Consider the following 13,788-nt stretch of genomic DNA (forward strand, 5'->3'; position numbering starts at 1 on the left):
TGTAAACAAGTTTTCTAAACAGCCGTGACTGGTTTATTAATTCTTTAAATGCCTTCATTTATAAGGCACAAAGCTGTCCCTGGAGATTTCCTATGCAGAACAATGGGAATGCCTGAAACCTGATCGACGCAGTAATGAGAAATTCAAGGCCTGGCAGAGGTACTTGTTTCCTTGTAGGTTCAGGGTCAGGATGTAAGAGTAGCTAGGGTTCCTCTGAATGGTCACCCTTCGGCATCTAGGGACCCGTAGGTGTTCCCAAAAGACCCACAGGACTCCTGAGGAGGAGTAAAATACAGCAATGGCCATCTTGACCATGGCGAAGGGAGGAAACCTGGATGCAGGGTTGCAGGCGGTCTCCGCACTTGGACAACGTGCGGCAGGGAGCTGGCATAAGACAGCACGGCCCAGAAGCGGGGGCACCAGCCTAGGACTCGGCAGGCTTGGGCCCTTCTCCCAGCTCTGTCCCTGGCCTACTGGTGACCTGATTTCCCTTTCTCTGAAAGCGTTATTATTGTCGAGCAAGTTATTGTGGTCTTTTTCAAATGGTTGACAACTTCAGCTTCTTACACGCTCATGACTTCATTAAGGGTTGTTGCAGGGTGGGCAAAAGCAAGACTAAAGCTGACGGTTACTTTAATGTTAGTCACAAAATAAACACAAATCTAGGTTAACCTGAGTTACTAGAGGGCCTGTCCCGTGGTCTTTTCAGAGTCAGCGGCATGGCTGAGTAATACTTGTCTTCTGCTGTTGCTATACAGGTTGCTATACTCTGAAGCGCCTGAAAGCGTCTTAGCCCAGTTTTGGCTGGTGTACAGTTCCTTTTTACTTGAGTTATTCTGATTATAGTGTGCATATCCAACAATTTAAGTTCTTATTCCTTTGTCTACATTATGCTCCCTCTTTTGAAGCAATCTGAGACTTAAACTCCGAGTTAGATTGGAGTTGAAAGGGATAGAGAAAGCCCAGGCATCAGCTACTGTTCATATGATGTCAGATGAGTGCAAAGTTGTCCCTCCAGTGTCATGTCTTTGCTTAAGGCATCTCTGATGTCCTAGAAAGCTATGAAGGATAAAGTCGGTGCAGGTGAGCTCCCAGCCTATGCTGCGAAAGTTCCCAGTGCCTAACTTCAAAATGAGTTGGAAGGTTACTGGACAGCAGAGGCACTAGCTCTTGCGCTTCAACTCACTGGCCTAAACCAAGACAGGCTCCTGCTTGACCGGCACCGCTCCCCCAGGCGAGGATCTGCTCCAGCCCAGTGCCTGCTCCAATGTGCCTTCTGGGAACGATGCAAAGAGAAAGAACCCGTCAGGGATGGTTTGTCAGCCAGGTCAGAGGCAAAGGATGTGTTAAAGCCCTGAGGGAAAGGCTGGCACCGGCATTTTATAGCCCGAGCAAACAAAACTGAGGTCACTGGGGCTGCAGCTTGGGCTTTGGATTAGAAAGGGCAGAAGATGCATGGCGTTGGGGAAGTAAAAACGGTGGGCGTGCGCTGTGTGTACAGGTGAGGGGGCATGATACCCCAAAACACCCAACACCCGATTCCCTGGCCCACAGCAGTTTCTGCTGCTGCTTCCTCATTCCTCAGCGCCGCTTTGGTGTCTCTTGTCCCTGCTCCACCCGCCACATGTGTCAAACAAGGGCACATTTCTAGAGCGGACATGTGTCAAACAAGGGCATTTCAAAGCCGCTCCTGGCCTGGCAGAATTTCTATTTTTTTTTTATTCCCTCCTCTGTAAACAAAACCCAGAAATCTCAAATTAATCCTGAGGAGTTTATAAAAAGCCCTGCGGCCGCTCCACGCGGTGGGCAGCATGTGGGAACGCTTAGGCAAGGAGCAACGCCAGTCCCCTGCCTTGTAATTACGCTGGCTCTGCATCAGCCCCTGCCAAAGACGGCTCAACCGCTAATTACCAGCGGCTCTCAGCAGCAGGGCAGGACAGAAACGGGACCCTTCCTTTGCCTCCTCCAGTGCTAACGGGTCTCAGGCTGCAGCCGGGTCTGGATGTTGATGGGAGGACTGGGAATAAACCTGCTCTCTAGGCCGGTTTGCAGGTGCTGCGGTGCTCAAGGGGGCAGCTTCGGCCCACTGAGGTCCGGCCGAAGGGCCGGCGCGAGGCGTTGCAGCCCGCTGTCGTAGGAGGCAGCGAGGCCGAGCTGGCGCCTGGCGGGCAAGGGCGGCAAGGTGCAGCCCCCTCCTTTCTTGCCTCCAATACCTTGGCAGAAGCTGTCACCCAAGGGCGACTTTGGCCAAGCGCTGGGGCTGGCTCCCAGGAGGGAGCTGAGAGCGGGAGGCGGGAGCGCTGTCCTTGGCCTGGGGGTAGCCGGACCCGGCTGGTCCGTGCCCAGGTCCAGCAGATCTTCAACCCTTGGAAGCGTGCGCAGGCGTGCTGCGGGGAGCCCTCGCCTGCCCGCCCGGGGCGGAGGTGGGGGACGCAGGACAGCTCCTAGGAGCTATAGAAATACTCCAGGGAAAAGGAAAGGAGGAACCCGCCGCTTTGGAGCCAAAGTCGCCAGCAGGCTGATGGGACCGCGAGGCTCCGGATGGACCACCACCTCGGAGGCCAGGAGGTGAGCTTTCTCGGAGGAGGTGGGCCACGCGCTCGGGCATTGTCTCCTGAATCCCCCCCAGCTCCACCTTCCCCGATACGTAGGCACGGGGAGGGGGCCGAGCTCGTCCCCGCAAGCTGCCCGGCTCCTCCGGAGGTGTGTGGGATGGTTTCTAGAGCTGGTTCTTCGTGTGGGGCTTGCTGTGGTCTCCCCGTCAGGCTAGAAAAGCAACCAGAGAGCCTGCCGCATGGGCACCTGGCTCCTCCGCTCGCTCCTTTTTCGTGCCCGAGGGGAACGGAGGGAGAGCCGAAAGGAGGCAAGAGCGCGACCAGAGCACGGGGGTCTTCTCAAACCTGCTCAGAGGGACGAGAAAGGTCACCCGGCCGTCCCGGTGTACGCGAGCTAAAACAGGACGTCCTGGACAGCGAGTCCAACCCCTCCGTCGCTGCCCGGGGACGAGCTGGAGGGCTCCTGCTTTTACCGCAATGAGTTGACAAGCGTCAGCGCTATTCGGAGAGGACGCTGTCTTATTTTGCTAACGGTCGTCCAGCAGGTACCGCTTCCTGCTGGGCTGGGACGCTTCTCTCCGTTCTCACTTCTTCCCCTTCCTCGGCCGCAGGTGGAGGGAGCCCACCGTTCCTCCCGCGCCCGCTTTAGACCGAGCGTCCCCAAACGCCACGTCGCTCGTGAAGACGCCTCCTCGCGAAGAGCGTGAGCACGTCCCCCGGTCCCTCAGCGCGCCCCCACGCACGCACGCCAGAGACTCGCCACGTGTGCAATCCTTTAATGATTTAAAGAGTGATCAGCAAGGCGGGCTGGATGCCGCAGGCCGCGTCAAGGGGACCTACGCCGCTGTAGCCCAGCGTAAAGTGGGGGGTGCCGGGGAGAGACTCGGCGGAGGTTGCCTCCGCGCCCTGGGCGCTGCTCTAAGGGGCGCGAAAGCTGGCGGGAGGCGCTCTGGGGTCCTCGGACGCTGCAGGAGGACCCACGCGGGTGCGCGAGCCCTGGGGCTCTGGACGGCGGAGACGGGCAGCGGTGTCGGTGGCTGGTTATGCTGGACCGGCGGTCCTTTTGGGAAGCCACGAGTGACGCAGAGGGGTTTCCGCGAACCCTCCGCCCGCCGGTCACTTGTCGTCATCGTCGTCGCTCATGCCGAACTGGTAGCTGAAGAAGTCTATGGACTCCTGGGTGAGCTTGGAGAGGTGGATGACGCCCGTGACGATGAGGGCGGCGAGCAGGAGCGGCAGCACCAGGCTGCCCACCGTGGCCAGGATGTTGTAGCATCTGGCCTTGGAGCTGAAGTGCCGAGCGGCTTCCACGTCTCCGGCCACCTTCTGGTCCCGTGCCTGCAACAGCCGAGACGCGGGCCGGCGGTACGGCGACTGCCTGCGGCCACCCTTCCCACCCCGCGGCCACCCGCGGCCCAGCTGAACCCAAGATGCGCCTGAGCAGACGGCCCGGACCTCCTCCCGACCTCCCCGCTTGCCACGTGGCTTCCAGCGAGGCAGGGCCGTGCTCTCGCGCCCTGCGGTTTAGTCCTCCCGGCCGCACTGAGGTCTGGGCCAGCTCGCGACGCCCCAGCTCGGCTAGACGAGGGCAGCCCCCAGCCAACCTTTGCCTTCTCTCTGCGAGGAGACAAGGACGGAGGCTCCAGACCTCCCTTTGCCCAGTCTCCTTGCCCCCGGCCGAGTCCCACTGGCGCTGTCCCTGCCAGACAGGAGGTCCCGTCGGGGAGCGAGGGGGGCATCTCTTTGCCTCCGACGCCTCGTGGTCCTCAGCGCAGCAGTGGTCCCTGCTCAGGCAGCGGTGGCAGGAAGGCACGATGAGCCGGGGGGGGCCTCTTACCACCTCATTAATAGGTGGCAGGAAGGGATGGGGAGGGGGTTTTACCAGGGAACGGTGTCACCTGGGAAGGGCAGGGGGGACAAGGTCCTCTTCCAGGTGTTGGACTCTCCTCCCAGTGCCCTCCACCCCAGCCCTCCCAGGAGGTCTGCGTTCCCCGTTTCAGATGCTCCTCTCCACCTCTCCTCGGGAAGTCCTCCCTTGACGTGGTATCGGCACTCGGAGGGCTCTTGGAAACGCCAGCTAAGCCCAAACGTGGATCTCCGATTCCTACTTGGGTCCCGGCTGTCTCTGCCCGGTGGAGCAGCCTCCCCGGGGCAAGGCAGCGCTGCCTTTCCTTACCTTGACAGAGAAGGCAAGAGCCACGAATCCGAGACAACAGAAGTTCATGTAGATGGTGTTGAAGACGGACCAGATGAGGTGGTCACGGGGCACCACGGAGGAGCCGATGGTGATGACGGTGGGAGAAGGGTCCCGCTTGTGGGACGTCACGGGCAGGTAGTCCTCACGTGGGTAGGAAGTGTCCATGGCCGTATGGAGGAGCAACCCTCAGCTCTTCTGCTCTAGCACTGGCTGGGGGAGCAGGGCACAACAGCCCCCTTATATAGGCCTTGCCTCCCGCCCAGCCTCATCTTCTCTATATATAAACCAGAGAAATTACAGCCCTCCTTGGACTGTGGTCGTCAGAAAGGCTTGGCTGGGAGCGAGGAGAAACACAACTTGGTTTTGCAAGCCTGCCTTCCCCCGGCCAGGGCGGTCAGGCGGATCTGCGTGCGCGGCACCTGGGGTCCCGGGCGCTCGGGGCTGCTAAGGGCTCTTAAAAGCGCTGTGCACGTTTTTTAGCGTTAAGTTAGTTCTGAAGATGTGCGGAGGCGCCGGGCCGGGTCAGCGGTCTGGATCAGGGGGTCTCGGGACAAGCTGGCTTGGAGATGTGGTGGTCCCGCCTTGGTGGGGATCGGGATAGGCTGGGTTAGGGGGATTGGATCAGAGGGGTCTGGTTGGGTTGAGGTTGGGGGACTGGATCGGGGGGGTCCTGGGTTGGTTGGGCTCGGGGGGACTGAATTGGGAGGGAGGGAGGTCCCAGTCGCATGGGGCTGGGGTACTCAAGTGGGGAGTCCTACTGGGGGTGGGTCCTGGGGGACCAGATCAGGGAGTCCCAGTCGGGGTGGGTTTGGGGGCCAGATCAGGGTTCCCCATAAGCCTGGCTCTGGGGGCCGGCTTGGGGAGTCCTGACCAGGATGGGGGGGGGGTCCTGGCCAGATGTGTCTGGGGGCCAGTTTGGGCAGTCCCAGTCGGACCACCTCTGGGGGTTGGATTGGGGCTCCTGGGGGACGGGGGGCTCTCGGCGGTGCTGGCTTGGAGGACCTGCTCGGGGTGCTGGAGGTGCCGGCACTGGGGACCAGCTTGGGGTGCTGGGGGGGCCGGGCCTGCGGGCACGCGTCTCTCACCCTGATGGAGAGGATGAGGACGAGGAAGCAGAGGCAGCCCAGGCAGGGGCCGCCCGGACCCAGCAGCACGTTGGAGAGGGACCAGAGGAGGAAGTCGCGGGGTTGCCCGTCGGCCGCAGCCAGCGGCAAACGAAACGCAGCCCGGCCCGGGGAGGAGGAGGAGGAGGAGGACGGGACGGGAGGTTTAGCCAATGTTTGCCATGGGGGGGGCAGCTCCGCTTTCGGGAACAGGCGCAGCCTGCCCGTGGGAGCACGGCGGGGGAGACCGTTTTGGCGTGCAACCCCGCGACCGATTTTCCGGGAGCGGCCACCAAACTGCAAACCGCTCCAGCCCCGGGTGCCGCGTCGGTCGCCCTCCTGCCAGGCTCGGGGCCGGGGAAGGGGCGATATCGGCGGCGGGGGCGAAGGTGGGCGCGAGGGCAGCCAAAAGCCCTTGCGTAAAAGGATACGGCTGCTGCCGGCGCCGTCGGGAGGAAGCGGTGCCAAAGCCCTCAAAGATCAGGGCCGTGTTTTCGAGCAGGGGTTCGACCACCTCTTAAAAAGCCTTTCAGCTCCGGGCCCGCGTTGTTCGCAACGAGGGGCGCGCGGCTCGCTCGCTTTTTTGGGAGGAGGAGCAAGAATTAAGGAAGAAGTGATTCACCAGGCTGCCAGCAGCCCGGGGGGGTGTGGGGGGGGGGGCTCTGTTTTGCGGGAAGGATTTCTGACGGCTTACTCACGAGCGCTGATTCTTGGCGGGATGCTCCGTTCTCCGGGGGGGGAAGAAAAAGGGGGGGGGGGGAAACAAACCTCAACAACAAAAAAAGCTTTATCCTATCTTTTTGGAGCCCCGGCGGGAACGATGCTCTCGACCCCGAACGCCGGCTCTCCCGAAAGCAACGGGGCAGCGTCGTGCCACCCGCAGCCTCCCGCATCCCTTGCTGCTCGCACCTCGGGGAGGATTTGGCTCTGGCCGGGTCGTTGCCCCCGGCCCCGAGGGGGCCCACGCCGCTCGGTGTGTTTTGGCAAGGGAGAAGGGAGGGGGGGCTAATTTTTAAGGCTTGGGAAGCTGGGGGGGCTCCGCCGCCCCGAGGACGGGCTGCGGAAGAAGAGACGAGGCACGAGGGAAAGGTTGAAGGAGAAGCTTTATTAGACCGGCGCGTTCGTCTGGGAGCGGGCCGCGTCCCCTCGCCACCAGGCTTACGGGCGCTCGGCGGCTGCGACAAGAGGCGAACCGGAAAAGCAAACAAAAAACCAAAAACTCGGGAGAAACCCGGCGAGACGGCTGAGGGGCGAGCGGCAAAGCGGCGTTTCGCCCGTGGCGCCAGCGCTGCTGCTCCGGGGCTGCCGGCGGGTCGGGCGGGCGGGCGGCGCGCAGAGCGAGGCCGCCGGGGGCCGAGAGAGGATGCCGCTGCGGCGCGGCGGGGGCTTAAGTGTGACCGAAGAAGCTGGGGTCCCTCGCCGCCACGATGGTGCCCGTGGCCAGCAGGACGACGATGAGGACGACCAAGAGGATGCTGAGCAGCAGGGCCATGATGTTGAGGCACTTGGCGGTGGAGCCGTAGCTGCGGGCGCCGCTGTGGTCGCCGAGGACTTTGCGGTCCCTGGACTGGAAGGGGAGGGGAACAGAACCACGAGTGAGTCCCGGGCTGGGGTAGAGAGGGGGGCCGGCTGCTCCCCCTCCACCCCGCCGAGCCCCCCGACGGCGGCGCCTCCCACCTTGATGGAGAAGACGAGGGCCATGAAGCCGAGGCAGCAGAAGTTCACGTAGAGGGTGCTGCACAGCGACCAGGCGAGGTGGTCGCGGGGCGGCAGCTCGGCCGGCGCCACCTGCACCACGGCGGCGCCCCGCGGCAGCACCTCCATGTCGTGGCCCTCCTTGAGTGGCTCGTAGGGCGCCCGCGCCGCGTCGCGGCAGCGCTCCCCGTCCATGCTGCCCCCCGACTGCCGCTGCCCCTGCCGCCGAGCTGCCGCCCGGCCCCGGCCCCGGCCCCCCCCGCTCCGCCCCCTCCGCGTCCGCCGTTTCGTTTCCCGGCCGAGGGCCGCCCTCTGCGGGGGGGCGGGGGCGGGAACACTCGGCGGGGGCGCTGCGCTCCGCGTGGGGATCCGCTCCACGCGGGGATCCGCCCCACGCGGGGCTCGGCGTGGGGCATTGATCCACGTGGGGCCCGGCGTGGGGCTCTGCTCCATGCGGGGATCTCCTCCACGCGGGGCTCGGCGTGGGGCTCCGCTCCGCGTGGGGATCAACTCCACGTGGGGATCTCCTCCACGCGGGGCTCGGCGTGGGGCTCCGCTCCGCGTGTGGATCAACTCCACGCGGGGATCCACTCCACGTGGGGTTCGGCGTGGGGCATTGATCCACGCGGGGCTCTGCGTGGGGATCCACTCCACGTGGGGATCTACTCCACGCGGGGCTCGGTGTGGGGCATTCCTCCACGTGGGGCTCCGCTCCGCGTGGGGCTTGGTTTGGGGTTCTACTCCACGTGGGGCTCTGTTCAGCGTGGGGCTCAGCGTGGGGCTCCACTCCACTTGGGGATCCACTCCACGCGGGGATCTACTCCACACGGGGCTCGGCGTGGGGCATTGATCCACATGGGGCTCTGCCCCGTGTGGGGCTCTGCTCCGCGTGGGGCTCGGCGTGGGGCTCCACTCCACGTGGGGATCTACTCCATGCGGGGCTCGGCATGGGGCATTGATCCACATGGGACTCCGCATGGGGCTCCGCTCCACGTGGGGCTCTACTCCCCGCGGGGCTCGGTGTGGGTCATTGCTCCGCGCGGGGCTCCGCTCCGCGTGGGGCTTGGTTTGGGGCTCTACTCCACGTGGGGCTCTGTTCAGCATTGGGCTCAGCGTGGGGCTCCGCTCCATGTGGGGATCCACTCCACGCGGGGATCTACTCCACGCGGGGCTCAGCGTGGGGCTCCGCTCCGCATGGGGCTCTGCTCCGCGTGGGGATCCACTCCACGTGGGGCTCTACTCCACGCGGGGCTCGGCGTGGGGCATTGATCCACGTGGGGCTCGGCGTGGGGCTCTGCTCTGCGTGGGGATCTGCTCCATGGGGACATCTACTCCACGCAGGGCTTGGCGTGGGGATCCACTCCACGTGGGGATCCACTCCACGCGGGGCTCGGTGTGGGGCATTGCTCCGCGTGGGGCTCCGCTCCGTGTGGGGCTTGGTTTGGGGCTCTACTCCACGTGGGGCTCTGTTCAGCGTGGGGCTCAGCGTGGGGCTCCGCTCCACGTGGGCATCCACTCCACGCGGGGCTCGGCGTGGGGCATTGCTCCGCGTGGGGCTCTGCCCCGTGTGGGGCTCTGCCCCGCGTGGGGCTCGGCGTGGGGCTCCACTCCATGTGGGGATCTACTCCACACGGGGCTCAGCGTAGGGCTCCACTCCGCATGGGGCTCTGCTCCGCATGGGGATCCGCTCCACGTGGGGCTCCACTCCACGCGGGGATCTACTCCACGCAGGGCTCGGCATGGGGCTCTGCTCCGCATGGGGCTCTGCTCCGCGTGGGGATCCACTCCACGTGGGGCTCTACTCCACGCGGGGCTCGGCGTGGGGCATTGATCCACGTGGGGCTCGGCGTGGGGCTCTGCTCTGCGTGGGGATCTGCTCCATGGGGACATCTACTCCACGCGGGGCTCGGCGTGGGGATCCACTCCACGTGGGGATCCACTCCACGCGGGGCTCGGTGTGGGGCATTGCTCCGCGTGGGGCTCCGCTCCGTGTGGGGCTTGGTTTGGGGCTCTACTCCACGTGGGGCTCTGTTCAGCGTGGGGCTCAGCGTGGGGCTCCGCTCCACGTGGGCATCCACTCCACACGGGGCTCTACTCCATGCGTGGCTCAGCGTGGGGCATTGCTCCGCGTGGGGCTCTGCCCCGCGTGGGGCTCGGCGTGGGGCTCCACTCCATGTGGGGATCTACTCCACACGGGGCTCAGCGTAGGGCTCCACTCCGCATGGGGCTCTGCTCCGCATGGGGATCCGCTCCACGTGGGGATCCACTCCACGCGGGGCTCGGCATGGGGCATTGATCCACATGGGGCTCCGCGTGGGGCTCCACTCCATGTGGGGATCTACTCCACGCGGGGTTCAGCGTGGGGCTCCACTCTGCATGGGGCTCTGCTCCGCGTGGGGATCCGCTCTGCGTGGGGCTCCGCTCCACGTCGGGATCTACTCCACACGGGGCTCGGTGTGGGGCATTGCTCCGCGCGGGGCTCTGTTCAGCGTGGGGCTCAGCGTAGGGCTCTACTCCACGTGGGGCTCTGCTCGGCGTGGGGCTTCGCTCCATGTGGGGCTCTACTCCACGCGGGGCTCGGCGTGGGGCTCCACTCCGCATGGGGCTCTGCTCGGTGTGGGGCTCAGTGTGGGGCTCAGTGTGGGGCTCAGTGTGGGGCTCTGCTCCGCATGGGGCTCGGTGTGGGGCTCTACTCCACATGGGGCTCTGCTCGGTGTGGGGCTCAGTGTGGGGATCTGCTCCGCGTGGAGCTCGGTGGGGGGCTCTGCTCCGCGTGGGGCTCTGCTCTGCGTGGGGTTCAGTGTGGGGCACTACTCCACATGGGGCTCAGCGTGGGGCTCTGCTCGGCGTGGGGTTCAGTGTGGGGCACTACTCCACGTAAGGCTCGGCGTGGGGCTCTGCTCAGCGTGGAGCTCGCTGTGGGGCTCTGCTCCACATGGGGTTCAGTGTGGGGCACCACTCCGCGTGGGGCTCTGCCTGGGGCTCCACGCCATGGGGAGGCGCGGTGTGGGGCCCTGCTCCGCACGGGGCTCTACTCCATGTGGGGCTCAGAATGGGGCTCTGCTCCGTGTGGGGCTCCACTCGGCATGGGGCACGGTGTAGAGCTCTGCTCAGCGTGAGGCTCAGCGCAGGGCTCTCCTTGGCACAGGGCTCAGTGTGGGGCTCCATTCTGCATGAGGCTGCTCTGGCCATGGGGCTGCACTCAGTGTGGGGCTGTGCTCGGCGTGAGGCTCAACTTGGTGCGGGGTTAGGTGTGGGGCCCAGTTCGGCATGAGGCCCGACTCAGCATGGAGCTCCAGCCTGGTGTGGGCCTCCAGCTCAGCATGGACTCCAGCCCGATGTGGGCCTCCAGCCTGGCCTGGGCCTCCAGCCTGGCGTGGGCCTTGGCCTTGGCCTTGGCCTCCAGGCTGATGTTGGCCTCAGCTTAACGTGGGCCTCCAGCCTGGCGTTGGCCTCCAGGCTGATGTTGGCCTCAGCTTGGCGTGGGCCTCCAGCCTGGCGTGGGCCTTGGCCTTGGCCTCCAGGCTGATGTTGGCCTCAGCTTGGCGTGGGCCTCCAGTCTGGTGTGGGCCTTGGCCTCGGCCTTGGCCTCCAGGCTGATGTTGGCCTCAGCTTAACGTGGACCTCCAGCCTGGCGTGGGCCTTGGCCTCGGCCTTGGCCTCCAGGCTGATTTTGGCCTCAGCTCGGTGTGGGCCTTCAGCCTGGCGTGGGCCTTGGCCTTGGCATTGGCCTCCAGGCTGATGTTGGCCTCAGCTCGGTGTGGGCCTTCAGCCTGGCGTGGGCCTTGGCCTCGGTGTTGGCCTCCAGGCTGATGTTGGCCTCAGCTCGGCGTGGGCCTCCAGTCTGGTGTGGGTCTTGGCCTTGGCCTCCAGGCTGATGTTGGCCTCAGCCTGGCCTGGGCCTCCAGCCTGGCGTGGGCCTTGGCCTCGGCGTTGGCCTCCAGACTGATGTTGGCCTCAGCTCGGCATGGGCCTTCAGCCTGGCGTGGGCCTTGGCCTCGGCGTTGGCCTCCAGGCTGATGTTGGCCTCAGCTTAACGTGGGCCTCCAGCCTGGCGTGGGCCTTGGCCTCGGCCTTGGCCTCCAGGCTGATGTTGGCCTCAGCTCGGCGTGGGCCTCCAGCCTGGCGTGGGCCTTGGCCTTGGCCTTGGCCTCCAGGCTGATGTTGGCCTCAGCTCGGTGTGGGCCTCCAGCCTGGCGTTGGCCTCCAGGCTGATGTTGGCCTCAGCTTAATGTGGGCCTCCAGCCTGGCGTGGGCCTTGGCCTTGGCGTTGGCCTCCAGGCTGATGTTGGCCTCAGCTCGGTGTGGGCCTCCAGCCTGGCGTTGGCCTCCAGGCTGATGTTGGCCTCAGCTTAATGTGGGCCTCCAGCCTGGCGTGGGCCTTGGCCTTGGCGTTGGCCTCCAGGCTGATGTTGGCCTCAGCTTGGCGTGGGCCTCCAGTCTGGTGTGGGTCTTGGCCTTGGCCTTGGCCTCCAGGCTGATGTTGGCCTCAGCCTGGCCTGGGCCTCCAGCCTGGTGTGGGCCTTGGCCTCGGCCTTGGCCTCCAGGCTGATGTTGGCCTCAGCTTAACGTGGACCTCCAGCGTGCCGTGGGCCATGGCCTTGGCCTTGGCCTCCAGGCTGATGTTGGCCTCAGCTTAACGTGGGCCTCCAGCCTGGCGTGGGCCATGGCCTCGGCGTTGGCCTCCGGGCTGATGTTGGCCTCAGCTCGGCGTGGGCCTCCAGGCCGGCGCAAGCCTCCAGCTGGCACGTTGCCAACCTCAGCGTCCAGGAGCGGCGGGCTTTTGAGGAAACGGGCGCTGCCCGGGGACAAGCGTGGCGGGGCTGGCGGTGGCCGCCCGGCTGCAGGACCCCGGTCCACTCGCGCGGCCGCCGCAGCCGCACACTTCCTTCCCCCGCCGCCCGGAGCGGGACGGGGAGCGCTGCCGAGCGGGGGGCGCCGGGCCAGCCGGCAGGCCGGCGCGCTGCACTTTCGGTTCTGGGGATTTGCGTAGCTTCGGGAAGTCCGGGCGCCCTCCGAGGCTCCGGGCTCGAGCTTCCGGCTCTGTTCATCCTTCCCCTTTCTGACCCGCGCGTCCCCCGAGGGCGGGTCGCACGTGGGAAGAGACCCGGCGGTAGACTCCAAGGAAGGTCCCCACACCATCCCCGCACCCAGTGTGTGTGGGGGGGGACACAGGGATCCCCACACCCGGCCCCACACCATCCCCGCACCCAGTGTGTGTGTGGGGGGGGACACAGGGATCCCCACACCCGGCCCCACACCATCCCCGCACACAGTGTGTGTGTGGGGGGGGGGACACAGGGATCCCCACACCCGGCCCCACACCATCCCCGCACCCAGTGTGTGTGTGTGGGGGGGGGACACAGGGATCCCCACACCCGGCCCCACACCATCCCCGCACCCAGTGTGTGTGTGGGGGGGGGGACACAGGGATCCCCACACCCGGCCCCACACAATCCCCGCACCCAGTGTGTGTGTGTGGGGGGGGGACACAGGGATCCCCACACCCGGCCCCACACCATCCCCGCACCCAGTGTGTGTGTGTGGGGGGGGGACACAGGGATCCCCACACCCGGCCCCACACCATCCCCGCACCCAGTGTGTGTGTGTGGGGGGGGACACAGGGATCCCCACACCCGGCCCCACACCATCCCCGCACCCAGTGTGTGTGTGTGTGGGGGGGGGGGGACACAGGGATCCCCACACCCGGCCCCACACCATCCCCGCACCCAGTGTGTGTGTGGGTGGGGGGGGGGGACACAGGGATCCCCACACCCGGCCCCACACCATCCCCGCACCCAGTGTGAGTGTGGGGGGGGGGACACAGGGATCCCCACACCCGGCCCCACACCATCCCCGCACCCAGTGTGTGTGTGGGGGGGGACACAGGGATCCCCACACCCGGCCCCACACCATCCCCGCACCCAGTGTGTGTGTGTGGGGGGGGGACACAGGGATCCCCACACCCGGCCCCACACCATCCCTGCACCCAGTGTGTGTGTGGGGGGGGGGGACACAGGGATCCCCACACCCGGCCCCACACCATCCCCGCACCCAGTGTGTGTGTGTGGGGGGGGGACACAGGGATCCCCACACCCGGCCCCACACCATCCCCGCACCCAGTGTGTGTGTGGGGGGGACACAGGGATCCCCACACCCGGCCCCACACCATCCCCGCACCCAGTGTGTGTGTGGGGGGGGGACACAGGGATCCCCACACCCGGCCCCACACCATCCC

General features: G+C 65.7%; 2 protein-coding genes across 2 annotated transcripts; both read right to left on the minus strand.

Moving 5' to 3' along the window:
- Nucleotides 1–3,537: 3,537 nt before the first annotated feature.
- LOC104149782 (interferon-induced transmembrane protein 5) lies at nucleotides 3,538–5,063 on the minus strand. The gene is made up of 2 exons (XM_068944529.1): nucleotides 4,732–5,063; nucleotides 3,538–3,893 (listed from the first exon to the last, which is right to left on the minus strand). Exons 1-2 carry the CDS (start codon nucleotides 4,915–4,917, stop codon nucleotides 3,672–3,674), a joined length of 408 nt encoding a protein of 135 aa, XP_068800630.1. The 5' UTR covers nucleotides 4,918–5,063; the 3' UTR covers nucleotides 3,538–3,671.
- Nucleotides 5,064–6,940: 1,877 nt separating this feature from the next.
- Nucleotides 6,941–7,808, minus strand: LOC138067404 (dispanin subfamily A member 2b-like). Its single transcript, XM_068944525.1, has 2 exons — nucleotides 7,533–7,808; nucleotides 6,941–7,422 (listed from the first exon to the last, which is right to left on the minus strand). Exons 1-2 carry the CDS (start codon nucleotides 7,743–7,745, stop codon nucleotides 7,243–7,245), a joined length of 393 nt encoding a protein of 130 aa, XP_068800626.1. The 5' UTR covers nucleotides 7,746–7,808; the 3' UTR covers nucleotides 6,941–7,242.
- Nucleotides 7,809–13,788: the final 5,980 nt, after the last annotated feature.

Source organism: Struthio camelus, chromosome 5 (assembly GCF_040807025.1).
Source record: "Struthio camelus isolate bStrCam1 chromosome 5, bStrCam1.hap1, whole genome shotgun sequence".
NCBI lineage: Eukaryota > Metazoa > Chordata > Aves > Struthioniformes > Struthionidae > Struthio > Struthio camelus.